Here is a 19302-nt window from a genome sequence, read left to right as displayed (position 1 = left end):
AGGTCATGAAAAACAGGCAGCATAAAATAGCTTCTGCTAATCTGCATGAGATGCATTTACTCAATTAAGCAGATGGAAATGTTATTATGAACTCAGTATTCCAATGATGGTCTTTAAAATTAAGAAGGATAGGGGCAAATGAAATGCACACTGGGGGATATGGGGTCTTTATATATTAATTCTAAAGTATACAATACAGAACACTGTAATGAAGTTAACAAAATTAATTAAAAGATTCTTTGCATGTAAACCATTAGAGACTACATTAAAAAATACATGACAGTTTCTGACATTATTAATAATGTGACTGTTCTTTAACATTCTTAATGTTGATACCATCACCTTTCACATACCACTGATATCAAAAACATGAGCATTAGAAGTATTATTACTCATGCCTGGTATGAGTATTGTTTTTAATATGCTTTTTGGTATTTATTTTTTTCCACTTTGAGGTTCAGTAACTGCAAAATTAGTGATGAATTTTCAAACTTTTAAAAAGATTACTATATATTTTTACTGGCAAACAGTTTTTAGATATTTATGTATTTGAAAATGTGTTTCTTTAATCATCTTTTTTATTAGACAATTAACAAAATAAAAATTATTAATCTGTTTGAAAATTTCTATCAAATGCTTATAACAAAAATCTTTGATTTTGTGAAAATGGTCATAAACTTTAAAAGGAATTTTTATGTTGTGATAAATTATCTTACATTGTGATAAATATTTTATGCCTAACCCCTATTTTCTAAGTTGTAGTGTACATACTTAACCCATCATTACTACATAATTCTTATATGCCAAAATTATAACAATTAAGTGGTTTGTTACAAAAGCTACATAAAAATGATAAGCTGTGTCTATGAAAGTAATAAAATGTATATTCACCTTGACTCTACAGGTAAATTTTGGGTTAGTTTGATATTTTCCTCTTTTTTTGTAAATGTGATTTCCCCCCTCCTTCTGACTTGACTTAAAAACCTTAGAAAAATTTTATGTAACAATTTTACTTGAAAACAATTACATAAATAGTACACTTAAGAGTTTCACTTATTTATTGATTTACTCAACATAATTAACAATTGCTATAACTTGAGCTTCTGTTTCAATCTTAGGTTTAATATAACAATAATAATTTTCCCACCCTTCCTCCCCAACATGTACCTTAATATGTAATCCTCTATCATCCTAAACTCTTCCCTCTTAACATAAATCTGCTTTAAACAATGACATAGTTGACTTGAATATTATTATTATTTATTTATTTATGTGAGGGGGGAGGGGCAGAGGGAGAGGGAGAGGGGAAGCAGACTCCCTCCTGAGTGCAGAGCCCAACTTGGGGCTCCATCCCAGGACCCCGAGATCATGACCTGAGCTGAAACCAAGAGTTGGATGCCTACCTGACTGAGCCACCCAGCCACAACTGTTGAAACTTTTTGAATTAAATTATGTGCTCTTTGAAACAGTGTTGTATACAGGATAGATTCTCATTAATATTTATGGAATTACATTAATTCATATATTCATCCAATATATCCATTATGTGCCAAGACACCATAGTCAATTCTGCAGACATAAAGATGAAAAAGAAACAACCCCTGTTCTAAAGCTGCCCAGACACCCGAGGGATTGTAATAGGGAGAAAAATGGACCCTTAAAGATGTCCACATTCTATTTCTGGAATCTGGCAATATTTTACCTTATATGGCAAAAGGGACTTTGCAAATGTGGTTAGGGTTGAGCACCCTGAGATGGGAGATTATCCTGAATTACCCAAATTTGCCCAATCTAATCACATGGGTCCTTAAAAGCACAGAACTTTACCCAGTTACGGTCAGAGAAAGATGTGACTATAGAAGAAAAGTCAGACATCACACATCTGCATTTGAAGATGGAGGAAGAAGAACACGATCCAAGGAATATGGGGGACCTCTAGAAGCTGGAAAAAGAATGCAGCCCTGCTTGGGAAACCTTGTTTTTAGCCCAATGAGACCCATGCTGGACTTCTGACTTACACAACTGTGAGATAAAAAATTTGTGTTTAAGCCACTAAATTTGTGGCCATTTGTGAGAGCAGCAATAGAAAACTAATACTGGTGGACCATTTAGCCCAGCATGTTTTTTTGACAGATGGGAAACTAAAATCCTCAAAGTCACACATTTAGGTAGTGGCAATGTACTCTTTCGTTTGGCGAGAACACAATGTTCTTTTCTCTTCTCAAACAATTGTCTGGTGCCAGGGTGAAGGCAGAAAACGAGGACCTTCTGAAGGGATATAGTTATCACCATTTTTCTATATATTAAGTGTGTGAATTGGATGCATGGTATACTAATACGACAGCTGCTCTCTTCCAGTTTGCTTTGGCTAAATTACAGCTGACCCTTAAATGACACAGGTTTGAACTGTGTGGGTCCACTTATATGCAGATTGTTTTCAATATATACCATACAGTGCTGTAAAAGTATTTTCTGTACCTTATGATTTTCTTAACATTTTCTTTTCTCTAGATTACTTTATTGTAAGAATACAGCATATAATATATAAAACATACAAAATATGTGTTAATCAACTGTTTGAGTTCCCAGTAAGGCTCTTAGTCAAGAGGAGGCTATTAGTAGTTCAGTTTTTGGGGAGTCAAAAGTTATACATGGATTTTCGACAGTGTTGGGGGGGGTCAGTGCTCCTAATCCCCATTGTTCAAGGGTCGAATATACTTATATGGACTGCAAGAACAGCTTTTACTGTACACCCTCCTCAAAAGCACTCGAATTGCTTTGTGACACTATGTGTGCTGTGCGTGTGTGTGCATTTTATGCGTGAGGTGACCTGTTGTTAATTATTGTTGTGTTGTCTCCTGTGCCCAGATTGGTATCATGACACCATACACTTCTTTGTAAAATATTTTTTTAAGATTTTATTTATTTGTAAATAAATAAATAAATAGAAGAAATAGAAGCAGGGGGAGGAGAAGAGGGAGAGGGAGAAGCAGACTCCCCACTGAGTGGGGAGCCTGACTACATGGGGCTCAATTCCAGGATTCCCAGACCATGACCTGAGCTGAATGCAGACGCCTAACCAACTGAGCCACCCAGGTGCCCCAACAGCATGCGCTTCTTTAGGAATCCAGGTAGGTGGAGGGAAATGAAGTCTAAACCCCAAATATTCATATTGGAATTTTTAAAAGAATAGAGATTTCACCTCCACAAATTCAGTCAACAAGTATTTACTGTGGACCTACTATGTGGCAGGGTCTGTTTAAGGTATTTGGATAGACAAAGCAGTGAACAAAACAGATCAAGTCCCTACCCTCATAGAACTTACATTCTATTGGGAGAACCAGATGGTAAATTAACAAATAAATTAATGTTAAGTAGTGTTAAATGCTCTGAATAAAAATAAAGCAAAGTAAAGGGAAGAGTGTAAATATGTGGGAAAGATGTAGATATGGCAAAATTAGACAAGAAGACCAGGGCAAGGAAATGCCTTCTTTAACTGTAAAGTCAACATTTCCTAAAATCAGCAAGAACTCCCTTTAGTGTTCAATAGAAGACTTCTTTTCAACATACTGATAATTTAGTCAAGGGTTTCATGTTATAACAATACACTGATGAATGAAACAAAGTCTTTCAAAACAAAAATCCTTGATATTTCCAGGTTTCCCATTTGCTACTGTTTTACAGCAAGTTGAGTGATCAACTGGACAGACTTGGCACTAAAAATCAATGACAACTACAGCACTGGAGTATTTTAGGACTTTCTGGATTTTGGATGCCTCCTGGATTTGAAGAATTCTATGACCCCATGTTGATTTTATCTCTCCTCTGATACTGAACTGTGGGTGGTTCAATAATTACTAATATAATATTTTCCACATATAATACATTAAGGAAGTAACTCTACTTAGAGAATGGTAAAGAAAGCACACAACATTTAATTACTGCTGACTTTAAGGGAAAATCCCTATTTAAATAATCAGTTTTATATGATATTGTTAACACAGTAAGACAATGTTTAAAACTCACTTTGAAGTGTTTCAAGTTCAGCTCTGGTCAATGCGTCTTCTTTTTTCTTCAATCTTGTTTCTTTATATTTAGCATAAAACTCCCCAGCATCCTTAAAAAAGAAGTTACAAACAAATTAACACAAAAATCGGTTTGCTTTGACACTATTGTCCACATTGTTTCATTTTAAAGCAGTATATTCATTTAACAAGTAGTCTTCCTTTCTGTTTACGTTTTAAATTTTAGGATGAATAGAAGAAACTAAATAAATGTTTCTCTATGATTTTTCTCTCTTAGAGAGCTTATTTATTAAAGCCAGTAACTGCAGGAGTATAAATTTAAGTAAAGTTTTTTCTCTCAGGTAAGGAAGAGAGGACTCCTCTTCCTGTTTTCCACCACTGTTTATTTTCTCAATATTGTGCTACTGCATGGACAAAGAGCAGAAAAACACACTTGCTAAAATGAATTAAACAATTTGGTACAGTAAGTTATATTACTGTGACTAACAAAGTACTAACACTATTTTCATATTAGTCCCTTAACTTCAAAAGATTTTCAAAATTACTATATGCAAATCTGATTGTGAAACCTATATGGTCATTAGATACAAGTAAAGTTGTCATTCCTTCCACCACCCTTAGAGATTAGTTCCTATCACGGAGAGTTGGGGATTGAGGACAAATACTTAGGGGTCAAAATATAGTAGCTAAAGTCTCAAGGAGTGGCACACAGGTAAGACTCTAGCACAGTAATGAAAAAAGACTAGAGCTTCAATAATCACAAAGATGGAAATAAACAAGTTGATGCTCTAGGCATATATAGATCCTGACGAGGAGAAAAACAGAATAGGTAATTTTCTACTACGTCTTCACTCAAACTTCAGCAAGATACTTGTAGCTGCCAGGCCACATTGTGCTTTTTCAAAACGTCTTTGCCTATCCTTTGCCTTCTAACTAGAATATTTTGCTGCCCTGCCATTATTCTGATGAACTCCTATTCATCCTTGAAAACTCTATTCAAGCATCACCTCCTTTCCAAGTTTTTCTGACCTTCCCTGGCAGAGTAATTCTCTACTGTATACTGCTTTTGTATTTAAGCACACTTCTAGGATTGCTTGTATCATGCTATATTCTCTCCTAGAAAATGAGAAATTTGAGATAGGGGTACTTGTATGACCAGAGCACAGTATCTGGCATAAAGCATGTATACGATAAATATTCACTGAATTGAACTCGATCAAAATATATGAGAAATCTTATAAAGAAAGAAATGAAAGGGCTTGATGATTGATGTGGAATAAGAAAAAGAGAGGTATCAAGGATAACTCTAGGGTAATATTCCCAGATTTTAAGATTCCTAGGGCAGATAAATCATAGACACAATTGAGAGGGTTTTATTTTTTAAGGAAGTAAAGGAACAAAAGCAATTCTTGGCTCTATCTTTTAATCTATGACTGTTCAGGAGTTGTAGCTTTTCTTAGAGTCTATATTTCTTGGAGTTATACTAGAACTCTTCCACCCAACAATGAATTAGGTAAATAATAGGTATTTCTAAAAATCACTGGATCAATATAATAAAGATGTAGCTCTTATTCTCCTATTCTCACTTTTATGTTCCTACTTCATTTCTGCCAGAAGGATTCCATAAGCCCTGGGTCAGTGAAATAATGGCATCATTTGAAGGGTAGAGAAAATCATTCAACCAACATACTTCTCTTTCTAGACCATATATACTTTTGGGTTAAGGATTTATGGCCCCTTAACATTCCCGTACCCCTAAAAAACTGAACCCTGGAATACTATTATTTTCCTTAACCCAGATCAGTCATTTAGTCCTTGACATGAATGAGCTTATCAGCTTCTTTGCAGACAGTAGTTTTTAATAGTAGGGAAAAGAAAGGGTAAGGAAGGCACTGGCCCCTTGAAGGGAGTAGGAAAGGTGGCACCATGCAAGAAAAAAGATGTGAAAGAAGGTAGGTTGACATCAACCATCATAGTAAAGTTCAGTTAGTAAAGTATAGTGAAATAAAATACAGTGATTAAGAGGACAGATTTTGGAGCCAGACTACCAGAATTAAGGTCTCAGCTCTGCCATCTTACGGCCTATATAACATTCAGCAAATTACTTCACTTAGTTTTGGGTGAATAATCTCATTCAGGAATGGGGATAATCACAGGCCTATTGTGAAGACCGAAGTGCTAATAGATGGGAAACACTTAGAATAACATCTCACACACAGGCCTTCTATATGTTACCTATTCTGATTGTAACTTCTTCCTTTTACCAAAAACCTTACTCTGCACCACAAAGAGTTTTTCTGCTTCATAACTTCACCAAAACTCCTCCTGCAGAACCCTACATCTTCTTGCTTACATGACTTTCTTAACCTGCACCCTCTCCATGTAAAAATCTTTTATTAGGTAATAGTAGCCCCTTCCTACTTGTCCTACCAAATCTGAATATTTCTTTGCTAATGTGCTTCTTCCTGCTACAATACAGAAGTCCACTAAAATTCCTCTTTGAAATTACCCATTTATTCCAAAATCACACTTGAGGATCACTATGCACCTAATCACCTTAACCTACTCCACCTAATTCCAAGAGTTTTAACACATTCCCCAGTTTCACTCACATTTTGTTCTAGGCCAAGAACCCCTTCTTCCCTCTGCTCCATTTCTAAGCATTTATTTAAATGTTCCTCATCTGTTTTCTTTTCTTCATATCTTACTTGTATTTTCAAACTATAATTACAATATGCCTACTCCAGAAAGGCTTACTTCTTTAAGAAACCTATGATCTCAAATAGCTCTACTGCATTCAACACTCTACATTGTCCCCACCCCCCTTGTGTGCAGTTTGGTGTACCATAGTTTAAGGTGCATGGACAAACTGGAAGAATTTAAGAAGAAGTGATCAAATGGTAAGGAAGCTTGAAACTGTTTCTTAAAAGAGAATGGAGATAAGAACATTAGATATATATGGACTATGAGAAACAAACTGAGGGCCTCAGAGGGGAGGGGGGCAGGGGAATGGGATAGACCGGTGATGGGTAGTAAGAAGGGCACGTATTGCATGGTGCACTGGGTGTTACATGCAACTAATGAATCATCAAACTTTACATCGGAAACCGGGGAGGTACTGTATGGTGACTAACATAATATAATAAAAAAACATTAAAAAAAATACGAACATTAGATATAACCAGATAACTATCAGAGAATATCTTAAGGGTCATTACAAGACAGAATGGTGTAGCATCATATATGGTTCCAGAGATGGAAATTTTGATTTTGGATAAATATAAAGAAGAGCTTTCGGGGCGTCTGGGTGGTACAGCGGTTAAGCGTCTGCCTTTGGCTCAGGGCGTGATCCCGGCGTTATGGGATCGAGCCCCACATCAGGCTCCTCCGCTGTGAGCCTGCTTCTTCCTCTCCCACTCCCCCTGCTTGTGTTCCCTCTCTCGCTGGCTGTCTCTACCTCTGTCAAATAAATAAATAAAATCTTAAAAAAAAAGGTTTAAAAAAAAAAAAAGAAGAGCTTTCTAATAATTAAAATTACCTTAAAATGAAAGAGACTGACTTCAGAGATAATATTCAAGAAGAGACCAGGTAGCTATTATTTAAAGTATATTCTAAGGGAGAATCGCATATTCAAAAGGGGTTGAATAAGAGCAGTTGTTTTCCAGTATGGAAGTTCCTCAAAAAGTTGAAAATAGAGCTACCCTACAACCCAGCAATTGCACTACTGGGTATTTACCCCAAAGATATAAATGTAGTGATCCAAAGGGGCACCTGCACCCCAATATCTATAGCAGTAATGTCCACAATAGCCAAACTATGGAAAGGGCCCAGATGTCCATCGACAGATGAATGGATATGGAAGATGTGGTGTGTATGTGTGTGTATATATATATATATATATGTGTGTATGTGTGTGTATACATATACATACATACAATGGAATATTACACAGCCATCAAAAAATGAAATCTTGCCATTTGCAATCATGTGGATGGAACTGGAGGGTATTATGCTAAGCGAATTAAGCCAATCAGAGAAAGACAATTATCATATGATCTCACTGATATGTGGAAATTAAGAAACAAGGCAGAGGATCATAGGGAAAGAGAGGAAAAAATGAAACAAGATGAAACCAAAGAGGGAGACAAACCATAAGAGACTCTTAATCTTAGGAAACAAATTGAGGGTTGCTTAGAGGGGAGGTGGGTGGGGGGATGGGGTAACTGGGTGTTGGACACTGGGGAAAGTATGTGTTATAATGAGCACTGGGTATTATATAAGACTAATGAATCACAGACCTCTACCCCTGAAAGAAGTAATACATTAATGTTAATTAATTGAATTTAAATTAAAAATAAATAAATAAAGGGGAAAAGGGGGGAAGGCAGCTGCTTTCAAACTTCCCCCCTCCCATTCTTCAAGAGTGGCTAATTCATGTCAATATAACTGTCAAGTAGAGAAAATAAAGTCTCATTTTGAGTCCAGAATAAGCCCCAGTTTACCTACACACAAAAAATTAGAATTTCTTATAGATATGAACTTCTTATCCATCTTTGTGGACACTGCTTAAAATATAATAGAAGCTTAATAAATATTCCATGAATGAATGAATGCTTCCAGGGCTCTGGACTGCCAAGGTTTAGCTCTGTAATACTGTATTAAAACCATGGGATTTACATGATTCCAAACAGAAAGAGTTCCTATCCTTGAGGAGCTTACATTATAATCATTACAGATGGAACATGAGCAAAAGTTATTACTTTAGAAGGAACTCTCCTAGTACTTAACAAAATTTTTTGAAGGCCTCAAAGCTTGTTTACGTAGATATCAAGCAGGGAACGGATTTACATTGTAGAACTACAGCCAACTTCCAGAATTTGCATGTTATGAGTATTCTTTGTATGTAACCATACAGCATGGCTCTTGCACAAGAAGACATTAAGCAGTTATATTTACTTATGCTTATTTCCTCAACCACTATTATATATGTTGTACCTTTTTAGGATATATGGAGATTATATGATAAGACAAGCATCGGCCCTTAAGGCATAGGTAAAAATAACTGAATAACTCAAAATTTGGAATATAACCTATGTGAGAGCAGGGAGTTTTGTGTTTAAATTTTTTTTTTTTTTTTGGTATTTCCAGAGCCTAGAGGAGTACCTGGCACATAACAGGCACTCAATTGTTGAATGAATTACTGGAAGAGAGAATGAAGCTCACCCAACATTCTATCTGTTTCCCCACATTTCCTTGTCCTCTTGAGATTAGGTGGTGTCATGGGACTAATTCTGGATGGGCTTGGATGGAAATATCACGTGCCATTTCAAACCAAAGCATCAAAAAGCTCGTGCAATCCTCCAGCTCTCTCGTCATCCATCGTTGAGGAAGGAGGCCACGTGTTCCAAGTGGGTACAGCTGGCAGAGGGTAAAGATGTCATTGTTTTGAGTCCCTGGATGGCTAGTTAGAGCGGAATGCCTTCTTTCTTATCAACCAGTGACAGACAAGTGGCATAAACTAGAAAAAATTTTAAGCCACTTGATTTTCAGGATGATCTGTACCTTGCCATAGTCTATCAGTCTATCCTTATTCTAATATAAATGATAAGTACCATGAAGTTAATATAGAGAATATACAACGGGAGGTTTTCAATTGGCCTGATCACGAAAGGCTTCCTAATGATGATGACCATTAATGTAAGCCTTGAAGATGTCATATTTCCAAGATTAATGAGTCATGAGGTGGAGGATATCCATATCAAAAGCTTTTTTAAAAAACATTATTGACATAGTTCATTTAAGGGATAAAATAACATGCTGAGCTGGTACTGTTTGCCATGGTTCAGTTTACTTTTACTTCTCCATAGAAAGTTCAAAATATTCCACAATTGAAGGAAAACTTAGGAAAGAAGGGAGTTGATCTAGAGTGGTACAAGCAGCGAATTGCTACCTATCACCTATTCTGTGGGAATAAGGAACATGGAAGAGCTCTGAGGACAGGTAACCACAAAAGAGATGAAGGATGTTCCATTTCTTTTTTTGACTGTTCGACAGCACAAATCTTTCGTTCGAAGCTTACCTTACAACCTTCAATATAGGAAAATATCAGAGGTACATTTCTGAAAATCTGCCCACACAGTCATTTACTTATATCAAGTTTTGTTCTCCCACTGGCTTATACTATAATCTCAACTACAAATAATGTGTAAAAAATTACAAGAACATAGGGAAAATTTTAAATTGTAGACTTTGAATAAGAGTCCAAATTTTGGTACAAACACTGAATTCAGTGTATATTCACAATACACAAAAAAGTAATAAAATAAAAATAAAACAAAAGCCCAGAAGCTATGCCTTCCTCTCCCTGAGTCAGTGGTGTTCAAGGAGATAAAAGGCCGAAGAGCTACTTTTTTCCACCTGGGCTAAGAAACAGAAGAGACAACAGAAGTCATCTATTCAGCCCCAACTCAAGGCAAGAATCCTTCTATAACTTTTATAATAATTACAATCAGCCTAAATACTCTGGTAGGGACTTCAGGATTCATTCAGTATAAACTAATTTATCTAGCTGGGATGACTAGCCCACTGTTGGGAAAACCTATTCTTTCTCAGCTTTTATATGTCTCATATTTTAATATTTGTTTTCATTTGCTCTAAGTTTTATTTCTACCGTGCAGTGGTTGTGTGACTTTGAGCAAACTGCCTCACCAATCTGAGTCTTAAGTATTTTTTATCTATAAAATATGGAATCAATGAGACTATATATCTCGAACATCCTACCTAACATTTTGTGTTTTTTTTTTTAATCTTTTCTACATCTAGCAATAACTTACAAAACTCTACTTTATGTTCTGTCTTTGGACCTCCTAACTACTTGTATCTTACGCCCCCCTTTCAGAAGGCAGAAGGAATGGAATCTTTGTCTTCTGTTGGGAGGTGTTTCCAATTTTCCTTTCTCTCTCTGTCCTTCTGTAGCAGTAGAGTTTCAGCCTTACAAAAATTCAGACACACTTTTCCATCCCTTTTCATTTGTCTGCATACTCCCTACATAAAGTATGTTTGTCTGCAAAGTTTTTTAAAAAGTTCTTAGAGGACTAAAAGTAAACTTTTTCATCCCTTGCAGAATCTGTGTTTAACTCTTGAGTAGGAGAACAGGCAACTCAGCTTGCTACAATTGCCTCAAAGCCTTTCAGAAGCTTTTTTCTGCTGCTAATTAGCTGTGAATGTTTTGTTTATTTGGTTTCTGACAGAGCCCCAGCAAGCAGAAGCAAAGGGGCTAGAAAGGAAGGGCCCTGACTGTATAGAGGGTGACCTCCAGGCTTGTCCACAGTTGTAGCTTCCATGGGAGAATCTTCTTGGGAGGGAGGATGCCTCCATCTACAGACAGTTTTGTAAAGTATAATATTCCCTTTACTCTCTTAGGCAACTTTTATTTTATTTTTTTAAGGCAAAAGCCACAGCACTATAGAGAAGATTCCTTTATTTTCTCAGACACTGCTCCTAGGCAACCTACAAATCCTGGTAAGGGTGGAGCTATACATGCTGGAAATTTCCTACAATAATTTTTAGTTTAACTGTGTTCACATAAGATCAGCTTGGTAGTGAGAAAAGATGGGGCTGGGACTTAACAATGGGAAAAATTTACAACTTTGGGCAATGAACACTTAAAGGAATTTTATATTTTACAAACTATGTGACTGAGAAATGTAACATAGCAGGTAGAGAGAAACTTGAATGCTGAATTCCCACAGAATCAAACTATTAAGCAAATAAATTCTGAATACCTAAGACCTGTTTCATCTTAGAAAGTGTAGAGAACTATGAACAGACCATGATTTAGACTGGTAATTGCTTAGTGTATTTGGCACTTACTGATTTTATGTATGAGAAACTGGTGGTATTATCAATCTAAATTATTATGGGACCAAATATATGAGACTCCAACACAGACAGGCAGTGACAAAAGTAAGAACTAAGTTATAAGGGTTAAACTGAAAATATGCACATGGTATATTTCAATAACTGTTTGCTACTTTCATGGTTATATGTTTCAGAACATATATGATAAATCAAAAAACATCCAAGAAGGGCATTTTGGAGGCTAAAAAATTTCTTGGGATTATAGGCTGAAATTAGCCAACACAGAAGACTGGTTTAGTCAGATTCCCAGAGAATGTGTATTCCCTTCGAAACTACCAAGAGAACAGAAACAGACAGGTAAGATACAAGTGTTATTAGGGCTAAACTTGTTAATGTTAAGATTAAATTCTAGGCTCAAAGTATACAATACCTCTCTTGATATAATCCAAGCTCCTTGTTATATAGTCTAATCCATATTCCATGTCTTCCGTTGATCATTTCACTTGCTTTCTGCACTAAACATATTTTCTCAAGTTTTCCCACCTTCTCTGCATAGAGTTATGCACTTAACTCTTCTCTAATGTTCTCTCATCGCTCTGTGCACTCTAACCTTCCTTCCACTCATCAATTTACAAATACTCTCCACATTTTTTACTTTGGTTTCTCATCTGACTTTTTACTCTTCTGCATATGTGGATACATGAATGATACGAAGTATACATTTTGCTAAATACAAACACCTTTCCTTGGATATTTTCCAATCTGGGAAATGTTTGATATCTATTTAACATTATCAAATATTTTATATGTATCAAGTATAATATTTTTTAGTTTTTTGGTCTCATTCTTCTAATCGATCAATTCTTGTAATTTTCTCATTATCTTTTTCAGAACAAAGGAAAGGAAAAAAAAAAAAAAACAAAAAAACAAAAACCCCAGAGCTGGAAGTAATAAGGATCTTCTTGAAAAGAAAAGGAAGCTATCAAAGATAAACCTTTATCTCTACCCAGTCTGATCACAGAACAACTTTGGGTCTTTTCTGCCTATTATGTACTGTAACTTTTCCACTCCTAACATTATGTGTCTTTGACAGATGTGTATGATGGAAATACTTTGCTGTCTAATCAATAAACTTTATTCCCCATATCTATTAGAGTATAAATCTGAAAATGGTTATATACAGAGTTTGGAGAGCTGGGATATAGGCTTAGATGATAGTAATGGGCTATGTAATATCTTCTTTTTTAATAAAAAGCAGTTGTGTAATGTTTTTCTTAGGTTTCTTTCAGCCTTAACACAGAATAATTGTATGGGAATTACTGTATCTATGAAATTATTTTTGCATACTACCTAGTACACAAAGTGGGCACTTCACTGTCAATGGTCTACTCATCTTTCAAGACTCAATTCAAGTGGCTCCTCTTTGTAGTTTTCCTTGGTCATTCTACATAGAGACAATCTTACTTGTTTGATCATCTACAGAAGTCTTTTGTTTATATTACATATGTGAAGCTTATAAACCATATTGTAGTACAATTATTTTAATTCATGTATTATAATCTCTACCCGACTATAAGGTCCCAGAAGGCATATTCATCTCAATGGCCCTTTAATAGTACCTTGTTCTGATATGTTTAATAAATTTTTACTGAACTAGCTAACCTGTTTCTCTAAATATATAGCTTAGAAGAAGCTTTACACATCAAATACTGATGTAAATATTGTCATTTGTAATTTTTTGTGGGAGGGACAGAAAACAATTTAGGTAAATTAATCAGTAATAAGTTTTCTTAGGATCTTAGGTGCCAAGTAATAAAACAGTGAACTTAGGAGCATAAGCTGAACCAGAACTGCCATTTTTCCAACTCCCACTGGGTAACAATTTATGTATATGAAGTACAATAGAGGAATGCGTATTTACAGGAAGAACAGGAGGAAAGAAGTTGATGAACAGCTGTTGATATGACAAGGACAAAACTTGAGTACGGATCTGGCTAGTGTAAAGGCCATTTGTTGGAAGTGTCTGAGTCTCCCACTTTCAGTTTGGACCCTCCTTATCTGATAGCTACATACTTACACAGAATACTGGCAGACCAGTTTTAATGAATTTCACGAAAGTCAAGCGATTCACATGCAGAAGGAAAATTCTCTTAATCTCCTTAACTAACTTACTGCATGCTTATAGGAGCTGCAAGTGTTAGCTCTTAAAACTGTCTATGTCAATGATACTTCTTATTGTAATTATATGATTCAATTTAAGTATTATATTAAAAAGGTGAAAAGTAAATTGTTGAGGTGAAAAAGAGTTGTTTCTATGAAAACCAAGTAGATGCTTTGGGAAGCTCAATAAAAGAGTTGCTAAAAATGCTGTTAACTAGATATAAGTCAGTCAGTTATGAAAGATAGGGGAAATCATAAAAATCTGTAAGGATCACACAATTATATTGCTTTGTAAGAGTCTAGTTTAACTCTTCTTTAAAGAAATCAACTGGTCGTTTTGTCCCTAAAGAAACCAAGATTATAGACGTGGTATATGCAAGGAAAAATAAAATAATGACCCTATATCACAAGAGTGGTGAATAAATGTAAAGTACATGCTTCAAATGTTTAAGGTCATATGTATCATTTTTAACACTTAGAGCTCTAGTACGTCTCTTTTTTGACCACTGTACCAATTACCAACCCAGACTGCTTTAGGTAAAGAGGGCTTCTTCTCAATTTCATAACTATCTTATTTAAGACCTATTGTGGATAAGGCATATGTACTCACATTACACAATTTTATGGGTGATAAATTAATACAAAGGTTACAGTAGACTGAAGAAAAAAAAAAGCAGACAAAAATCTAATCCTAACAGCAACTACTCAGTATTGCTTTGCTCAAGCTTTCTATGTTTATCAATCTGCACTACTTTCACTTTCACAGTTTGTATCAGTCTCTATATTACATTATTTTGTTAGTGAACATGAACAAAACGAATCTTACGTCCTTGAAGCAGAATTAAAATACAAAGTATTTGCTTAAAAAAAGGAAAATAGTTTTATTTTTCTTCTTGGAATCAATTTATCAGAAAGAAAAAATTAGAACAAAATTTAAAAGTCAGATTTACAAAGGTTTAAAAACCTAATGCCCAGCATCTCAAAACTGAAAGCAACAGGTATCACCAAGTAAGTAAAAACTTAAAAATTCAAACTGATCCAAAGGTTTAAGAAAGCAGAGTTTCTAAGGAGACCAGAATTTTTTTGTAAAATCCCTAATTTCTGTAACTTTAAAAAAAGTGTATGGTAAAGCAACACAATCTGTTAGCTCTAGATACCACAGGGAGATAATTTAAAATAATAACTTATAAATCTAAGCCATCTTAATATATTGGTTCTATTTCTGCAAATTACTCTGCGTGCTAACCAGGAAATATGTTAATTTTACCAAATAAACATTGTTTCAAATGGCTTAGTTTAAAATTGCAAAGAAGTGTTTCAACTGACATTTTATGTGATATTGTATCTACTTTGCCTCATGACTATAAATGCATCTACACTCTGGTTTGCCTATTGCAGATTCTAAAGCAAAAAAACCCAAACCCAAAAACACTCTTAAAAAACATGAAAATACATGGCCTAAAATATTTTTTGGTCACATCTTCTCATATACATACTGGTATGGTAAATACACTTTACCTTTCTCTTATTAAGACATATACACAGCATACAAGGATTGTAGGTTTTTAATCAAATAAATAAGATAATATGCTAAACAACTTATAAACAAAAGCTTTTAAATTACCAAAATACTGTAATTTTCTCCATTAACTATAAACAAAATATGATTGTGTAAGCAATAACTATTAAGATGAACTATTTTAATGGAAGATTGGTAAATAATTTTGCAAAGGCTAGAAAGAAACACATTAGTGACTTTTATTTCATTTTCCTTTCTAACACAAAATTTTTATTATAAGAGGAAGAAAGAGAATAAAATGCAGAAGTTGGAGTGATTCATTTTCTTAAATGATTAGGAAGAACAGCTCTGATATGTAAGAAGAAGGGGGTAGAACTGGGTAGGAATTATCTGGCTCTCTTTGTTTTTTCTAAACAGTTATTTTCTGAAATGAAACATTTCCTCCCCAAAATTACAACTTAACCTCAAAAATCTGTACACCTGAACTATTACATATACTTTTTAAATGTTGTGCTTATATGTTGGGAATTTTCTAACCAGATGCAATTATTAAAATTAGCAAAGCAATAATTTAACAAAATATGCTTCGGTATGCTGAACATTAAAAAATAAGAGAAATTGCCATAGTAATATGATATAGACCCACATTCTATTGTTTGATCAAGACTGACTAGCAACAGAAACAGATTACCAAGATAAGATAAAATATCTCACTCCTCTTAAAGTTGCAAATAAAATGGAAAGCAATATATATTTTTGCATAATTGTACAAATGTTCGTGTAAAGTTTTTTTTTTTTTTTATACTGTGTTCTTAAATGCTATTAAAATAATGGGTGACAGGCTATTTGAGTCCTGTTCTTCTTTTCTGGATATGCCTTAAATGATTACAGTGAATTAAAATTTTATTGCTCTTTTACCTGTCCTAACGATAGTATTGTTTTTCCCTTTTTCTAATGTCTTGGAATTCTAAGGTGTTCCTAAAAGCAATGTGAGAGACAGTTATAGGAGTAGATACCTAAATAATTTTAGAACTATTCTAAATAGGTTTACACTTACATCAATTCAATCAGCATTATAAAACATCCACTGTATATCAGCACTCAGATAGCAGACATGGGCATAAATTATTTCATGAATAATTAAAACGAAAGCATCTAATATTATATGAAAGAGGTATACTTTACCTGGATTAGATGAGGCAATGCTTTTAGTGTAAGGCAAAACCAAATTCCCAGCTTGCATGGAAGCAAATCATGCCACTGTGGTTTTGTCAGTAATCTAAAGGGAAAACACAAAAACAAAGAAGCAAAATACAGAAAGAAAGTTGGGAGACAAATATTTTTATAAAGATCATGAATTCTGTTTATGAATGCCTGTTTCAACAAAAGTATGAAGAAATTTTTCAATGAAATATTTATGACAGTTATCACTACATTTGATGTATTCTATCATGAAATACATTAGTTACAACAAATGCAATATGTATAGCAACTAAGAGAATCTAGGCTAAGATTTTGGGAAGGAGACTCCTAAACAAGTTATAAAGATAAAGAAACAAAAGCCCTCTTTCTAACCTGGACTTTTCATCAGTTCTGCAAAATGAATTCTTAAACCTTATGATTACTTCAGCTATAAAAGACTAAACATCATCAGAGTGCTCCCAAGTGCTGACAAGCAGATATGAAGACTGTAGCATAAACAAACCAATACATAAAAATTAATGTCATTTGCAGTTCACTGAAGCATTACTCACTGATGTCATCAGAACAGAAGACAGGCAGAATAGTCTCTGATCTCCATCTCACATTGATCCAGTTCCTGCCCTGCTGTGTGAACTATTTAAACCCTTTATTTCTTTTTATGAATCAATATTTAGAAATGGTATCTTTTTGAGTGTACTGCATATCACTGCCTTTCTGTATTGTTACTTCTGAGCTAAACACTAAAGTGACAGATTCTTCTAGGAATACTTTATTTCTAAAGTTCAGTATAAAAATTTCAAATGACAAGAATTTGGGGGTTTGATTACTTAAATATATATTAACACTTTCCAAGAAAAAAAAAAAACCTGTGGAACTTCTGCCTAAGATTAGGATTTGTCTCATAAACTATGGCATAGTACTAATCTTTTATAAACCTACTACAGATGTAAATATTACATATGTGAAATGAATATATTTAAGTTGAATCATACTGAGGACATTTTAAAACAGTTTCAATTTACAAAATATTTTTATAGGCTCCCACCTTTCATTTTTTTCTGAAGCACCAAGTTTTGATACATCCACACTCTTGCTGCCTGTCTTTTTTTTCTTTTCTCTTTTTTTTCTACTAAGCAGTTCATCCTTAATGTGGAAAGAATTATGGTTACAGGTTATCATTAACATGTACTCTTCAAATGTTATCAAGAGTCTTCTGTGAAGGGTAAACATTATAGAAGAACATTTATGCAAATGTATGTAGGGTCCAACATGATTAAGTAAAATCATCAATCTTTAACAATAACTGTTGCCATGGCATCCAGTCCTTAAACACACATGAAGTTCAGCACTGTCAGTCATGTGTATCTCCATAGCAATCAAAGTTTTCTAAGAAGAGAAAGCATTCAACTTACTTTTTCTCATTCATCCAACTTTAATAATGTCACTTCAAAAAGAATGAGTAAACAGATGCTAATTTATGAATGCTGATAAATATGTTTGATTATCTTTAGCACATAAATAAAAATTCAGAACTGAATAAACTATGTAATGGTATATTAAAATAAGAAAGGTGTAATTTTTTAACCAACTGATCTCTGAAATTCTAAAATTATACTCATTTCAAGTCTTATGTTTAGTTAAAACCTTTTAAGGTAAACATTCTTTATATAAAAGGCTATGACACAAACATTTCTAAAATCATTTTTACATAAAAAATATTTGTTTGGAAGGTGACAATTAAGAAAACATGGCTCTATGTTCTAACTTTCAGCTAGATATTTGGGCCTTCAAAAAAATTTTATGACAAACTCAAATGCCACATTTTTAAAAAAAGAGGATTTTTTTCTTATGTCATGGGTTCTTCTTGACTTAGAAACAGATCAAACACTAAATACTGAGTACAAAACTTTTAGGATGAGGAGTATATATAGAAAAACTGAAATCTTTATCAGTTGAGAAATAAAATGTTTGAAATTCCATATAAAATTAAGGAGGCTAGATCATTTGATTTATTACCAATACTTACCAGTTGTTTTTCCAGGTAGATTGACCAAACCACAGCATAATGACCCACTGTGAGAATAATGAACAAAAGTAATGCCAGCTCAGCATTGCTCATTTTTCTCACCCGCCTGTAGTAGAATACAGGCTGTCGCCAATCTGGAAGTCCATTGATCAGAATATCATCATACCTACAGTAGCAAATACAACAGTTTTTCATGGGGAGTTTAAAATAAAAGCAAAAAAAAAAAAAAAATTCATGCTTATATTTAAAAAAAGAGAAAAGAATTTCTCCAAAATATATAAGATTTATGTAGATTATTAGCATTACAATGGCCTATAAATTCAAAACACAGTACATAGTACAGTCACAGACAAGCTTCAAAAAGACACACAGTAATATACTGTGGATATCAGACCTTGTGTTTAACAGCACCCCAACAATGTGACTTCTGGAATGACATCTAAACTAAAGGAGCCATATAGTCTACCTCTATCACAGTCTGCAGTAAAGACCCCACCATAGAAGTCAGC

At 34.3% G+C, this 19302-nt stretch overlaps 1 protein-coding gene across 2 annotated transcripts in view; it reads right to left on the bottom strand.

Annotated features, from left to right (window-relative positions):
- DNAJC1 (DnaJ heat shock protein family (Hsp40) member C1) overlaps positions 1-19302 on the bottom strand; it is a 213665-nt gene that overhangs the window by 114791 nt on the left and 79572 nt on the right. For both annotated transcript variants that reach the window (XM_040645337.1, XM_040645338.1), the window contains 4 exons: positions 18794-18959; positions 17813-17910; positions 16750-16843; positions 4027-4117 (listed from right to left, as the gene is read on the bottom strand). In XM_040645337.1, the coding sequence (XP_040501271.1) occupies positions 4027-4117; positions 16750-16843; positions 17813-17910; positions 18794-18959 (449 nt within the window). The remainder of the gene's footprint in view (positions 1-4026; positions 4118-16749; positions 16844-17812; positions 17911-18793; positions 18960-19302) is intronic.

Source organism: Ursus maritimus, unplaced genomic scaffold (assembly GCF_017311325.1).
Source record: "Ursus maritimus isolate PB19 unplaced genomic scaffold, ASM1731132v1 scaffold_31, whole genome shotgun sequence".
Taxonomy (NCBI): domain Eukaryota; kingdom Metazoa; phylum Chordata; class Mammalia; order Carnivora; family Ursidae; genus Ursus; species Ursus maritimus.
This window is presented reverse-complemented; position numbering and strand designations above follow the sequence as displayed.